General features: G+C 24.1%; 2 protein-coding genes across 2 annotated transcripts; both read right to left on the reverse strand.

Annotated features, from left to right (window-relative positions):
* Positions 1-344: 344 nt before the first annotated feature.
* On the reverse strand, positions 345-3,543 carry LOC100571960. The gene is made up of 5 exons (XM_016802875.2): positions 3,038-3,543; positions 2,750-2,964; positions 2,504-2,666; positions 1,240-1,339; positions 345-494 (listed from the first exon to the last, which is right to left on the reverse strand). Exons 2-5 carry the CDS (start codon positions 2,795-2,797, stop codon positions 452-454), a joined length of 354 nt encoding a protein of 117 aa, XP_016658364.1. The 5' UTR covers positions 2,798-2,964; positions 3,038-3,543; the 3' UTR covers positions 345-451.
* On the reverse strand, positions 3,510-4,266 carry LOC103307652. Its single transcript, XM_029491501.1, has 4 exons — positions 4,035-4,266; positions 3,898-3,969; positions 3,626-3,761; positions 3,510-3,522 (listed from the first exon to the last, which is right to left on the reverse strand). The coding sequence occupies exons 1-4, from the start codon at positions 4,171-4,173 to the stop codon at positions 3,510-3,512; spliced, it is 360 nt and encodes a 119-aa protein (XP_029347361.1). The 5' UTR covers positions 4,174-4,266.
* Between the last annotated feature and the right edge of the window lie 305 nt (positions 4,267-4,571).

Below are 4,571 nucleotides of genomic sequence, written 5' to 3' on the forward strand. Positions count from 1 at the left end.
ATTTTAATTACATTTGAAGTACTATTCATTTTTTTTTAAGTTCATTGTTCACATAAAATTCCAATATTATTTTGCTTCAAACATAACTCTAGTATAAATAGGTTGTAAATAGTTAATTTTTTTTAAATTAATACATACTTACACTTTTACTACATATATAAATGTATAGTATATAGTACAATTTGATATAATGGTAGATGAAAGGATGTAGTTTTTGTGGTCAATAGGCGCAAATGCTCCAAATGACAAAAAACAAATAAAATAAAATTAGAAATAATGATCTTATTATAATGAATGAAAAGAATTATATAATTAACAAAAAGTAAAATAAAATTGTTCTCTTTACATTCTTTAAATTTATTATTAACTATTTGAATGAATAAAATAAAATAAATGATTATTATTAGCTGTCATCCTCTAAAATTGCTTCTTGTACAAATGATTCATGTGATTAAACAGTAGTCTGTTTGTTCTTTTTTTGTAATGTGTTGAATCTGTAAATACAAATAAAAGAAACTTTAAAATGTACGAAATTATAAATAATTGTAAGACCATAATAATTTCAAATATAAGAACAAATATTTAATATGTTATAGTAATATTTGTGCATGCTATAAACTTTATTGATTTTTAAGTTTATCAATTTTGTCAACAAAAATTGCTAGAAATTTATTGACTATTTTAATATGATTAGTGACGCTATATAGAATAGGCACCGGGAATCCGCGGCACCCGGGACTTTTCTTCTACGACCCTCCAAGTATATATTATAGTTTTTCAAATATATATCATTTAAAATGAGTTAATAAGGACATACAAACAATGAGACTAATATAACTGTTACTACTTATCCAAAAATATATTAGTATTATAATATGTTAAAATTGTATTTTTAAATTTTAAAGTTTATATTTGTATGCTGCCTTCAAGAAAAATCTGATAAAAAAATATGGCCCAAATAAGTGAAAAAGTTAGTTCCTTAATCTAAATTTCAAAAGTAATTACTTTTGAAATTTAGATGATATTGCACATCTCGTTTTTTTGTTTAAATTATTAAAACGCTTTTAAATGTCAGATTTTAAAAACAAAAATTTGATTTTTTAAATTATTAAACTCAAATAAATAAATGTTTATGAAAACATACAATTGTCAAACATTTTTGTTTTTATAAACGCAATTTTTTTTTAAATACCTAACATACTGACTATGGAAATCATTTAATTATAAATTTAATTTAACCTTATAATGCGGGTAGGTGCTTGTGCCAGCCATGTCATTATGCTGCGTTTTATTTCCTGTTTACAATCTTGTATGTTTGAGAATTTCTTGAACACAGCATCTACAACATTCAATATTCAATAACACATAAATAAATAAATATGTAGCACATTTATATATATATTTTTAACTTTGAGAATATTATATTTCAATGTTATCTTAATGTTGAATTTATTTTACAAATTTTAATTGATAGTAGGTACTATTATATGAAATATAATAAATATTTATGTATAATAATCATTCATGTATATTATTTAATTATTTGCATATTAATAATAGTTTAATGTTATGAAGGAGGTTGATTTTAAAAAAGTATTTTTTAAATGGTTAAATAAATAGGTATAATAGTATGATAAGTAATATTATTATCTTATTAATATTAAGAAGGAATCTTTTTGTGGCAGTCAAGCACAACTGTCTATATTTTACTCTCTTCAAAACTGAAGAAATTCAGTGGTTTTTCTTACAGTCTACATACTATTATAATATAAAGATACTATTATTTATACCTGCTTCTAACATATTTAATATATTCTACTTGAGTAGCATTATTTACCTATATTATTTTTTTATTGTTTAATCTTATTGATATTAAGAGGACGCTACACGGATATCACCGTTTTATAAGTGCATAACATGGCAAAGTTATGCTTAGCACATCACGTTTAATTCCGTTACTTTAAAAATTAGAGTGAATTGACTTATTATGAAACTTGATGGTAAGAATATTTTCCGTGTTTGTGTTTGGGGTTTTTTTTATGATAACTCGTTTTTTAAGTTAATTATGAGCATCTTTAATTTTTGCTATATCATATACACATATAATTTGCCGAAAAATGGGACTATCGTACAAAAAGTCCACATACAAACACAGATAATGTTCTTAACATCAAGTTTTATAATAAATCTACTCACTGTAATTTTCAAACTAACCGAGCTAAACGTGTTCAGTGTAAATTGGCCATGTTACGCACTTGTAAGACGAAGACAACAAATGGCTGTGTAGCGTCCTCTTAAGAGAATTTATCTTAATTTAAATTCCACTAAATACAAATGTTTAAGAAAAATTAAAATGTTGTTAAATAACACTACCAATATACCTTCTGTGTTAGTCATACAGTTATTATAATATTATCAGTACTAAGAATAGCATTTAAAGCCTGGCTATAACTAAATCAGTTGGTAATTACTTTTAATTAAAAACAATGAAATACCAACTCACCTATTATTATCTTACTGATGGTTAAGTCTTTGAACGCATTCTTATTCTTCTGACCTTTCCAGCTGTACTCTTTAGCTAAATCATCAGAAATCACTGTTCTTAATAAACTGTTTGTTATTTTTGTGATTGTTTTTCCTTCAGATGCAAATATGAACGCTGTAACCTATAATATTTAACATAATTCTTTTTTTTTTAATTAACTGGTTTTAAAATATTTAGTACATAACCGAAACATATTATTTTTACCAGTTTGTTAGTATAATCTAAGTCTTCAGATAATAAGTTGTTCTCCATAGACAAAATTACATTTTCATTATTCAAAGGGAATGATGATAAAATACTTTTTTCTAATTGTACTTTTTCTGGCCGTTGGTTGTTGTTTCTGGAGCTCTCATTATCAATAAATGATGTCAAATCTTGTTAAATATAATTTGAGTAATTTTTTATCTTTAGAATATCAGCTGAAAAAGTGTATTTAATTTAGTTTAACGTTTTAAAATATTTAAAAAAAATAGTTGATAAGTCTTAAGATACCTGATAATTTGCAAAGTTGATGTCCTAAAGCTTCCAAAAGACCAACATTATTTTGATTCGGTGTACTAAAATTGCAGGAATGTAGAATTTTTTTTGAAAGTTTACACTCACATAATATATCATTTACCATTGACAAAGCTGGTACTAGAAATTAAATATTATTGAATAGTGATAAGTATTTAAAGCTTATATAAGCAAAGTGATGTGGTATTGGCTATCATCCCGCAAAATATAGTTAGTCGGTCCTATACTCTACTCATCTCTTAAAATACTTGAAAGTTATAACTTAACTCAAAAATACTTAAAAATATATATTAAGTTATACTATGTAACTTATTCTATATAATGCTTGAATTACACAAAATGTGTTTCATTACTATCAATATTTATTTACTAATATAATATAATATCCTTACAGTTGTTATAAAATGCACTATGGAGAGTATCAGCTGCAGCATCATTAAGTAGATGATTAACTGCTGGTCCTATTGATTAATAAAGTTACATTTATGATTTATTAATAGTTTAAAATCTATTAAAAAATCACATTACACAAAACTATAATATATTATATATACTATATTTAGCCTTAAAATATCGACTGTATTGTATTTTACTATTTTAAATACAAAATATTTACCATTATCAATAACATTAGAATATGATATATTTTCCAATTCCACCTTTGACGCTGATGATGATCTTCCTTCAAGTGTAGTACTACCTATAATAAACATTTAAAATATGTAATATGATATAACCAAATTACTTTTGAAAACCAAGTATCAAGGAACTTTAATGCGAATGTTTTTAAAAATTTTTATTGATTAACTACTAAAAATTCTATTAATTATTCATACCTAACTCATTGCTTAGGCGGGGAGTGTTTGTTTTTTCTGAACATACAGCATTATTTTCAGAATTATGATTTTCTAAAAAAAAAAAAAAGATTAAATCATTAAATTTTATACCTACCAAGCAATAATAATATTAATACCTATTTTTTTGAGTGGGAAATTAGGATACTCCAATCGGTGTTTTGATGACGATTTCTGTTTGACACTTAAACGAAAAGCCTCAGAACTATCAGTCAGATGATAAATTAGAGAATAAACCTTGAGTATTTTTATCTTCATTATATTGTAATTTTTTTCTCATTCCGCATCCCTTCAATTCAACATCAGAGTGTACATTTTTTTTATTTTTGTTTTTTAACAATTTATACATAAGTTTTAAACCGTAATCATAATCATCTGTAAATTAGAAAAAAAAAAAAAAATATTAAAACCAAAATTTAAAAAAAATAAATAAATAAACAATAAATAAATATATTCTATGTATTATGTATTATATTATATACCTATGTTACTCTCAACTATTTTAATTTTAAATTTTTCCCATTCATTTTTATTTGGTTTTGATTTTTCTTTAGCAAGAGATTTTATTTTTGAAAGTCGAAAAGACATAGGATACCAACATGTGTTACCATCGATCATCCAGACATTTGGAATTAAATCTGGTGTCTTTCCATTTG

This window comes from Acyrthosiphon pisum, chromosome A3 (assembly GCF_005508785.2).
Source record: "Acyrthosiphon pisum isolate AL4f chromosome A3, pea_aphid_22Mar2018_4r6ur, whole genome shotgun sequence".
Taxonomy (NCBI): domain Eukaryota; kingdom Metazoa; phylum Arthropoda; class Insecta; order Hemiptera; family Aphididae; genus Acyrthosiphon; species Acyrthosiphon pisum.

What these genes read in the sequence shown, in the direction of transcription:
- LOC100571960 (XM_016802875.2), bottom strand. Translation starts at nt 2,797, where the DNA reads ATGGAGAACAACTTATTATCTGAAGACTTAGATTATACTAACAAACTG. An exon ending in TAGATTATACTAACAAACTG is followed by an intron (nt 2,667 to 2,749) that starts GTAAAAATAATA and finishes TAAATATTATAG; the next exon opens with GTTACAGCGTTCATATTTGC. An exon ending in CATCAGTAAGATAATAATAG is followed by an intron (nt 1,340 to 2,503) that starts GTGAGTTGGTAT and finishes TGAATGTTGTAG; the next exon opens with ATGCTGTGTTCAAGAAATTC.
- LOC103307652 (XM_029491501.1), bottom strand. Translation starts at nt 4,173, where the DNA reads ATGAAGATAAAAATACTCAAGGTTTATTCTCTAATTTATCATCTGACT. An exon ending in TTTCCCACTCAAAAAAATAG is followed by an intron (nt 3,970 to 4,034) that starts GTATTAATATTA and finishes TTTTTTTTTTAG; the next exon opens with AAAATCATAATTCTGAAAAT. An exon ending in CCGCCTAAGCAATGAGTTAG is followed by an intron (nt 3,762 to 3,897) that starts GTATGAATAATT and finishes TGTTTATTATAG; the next exon opens with GTAGTACTACACTTGAAGGA.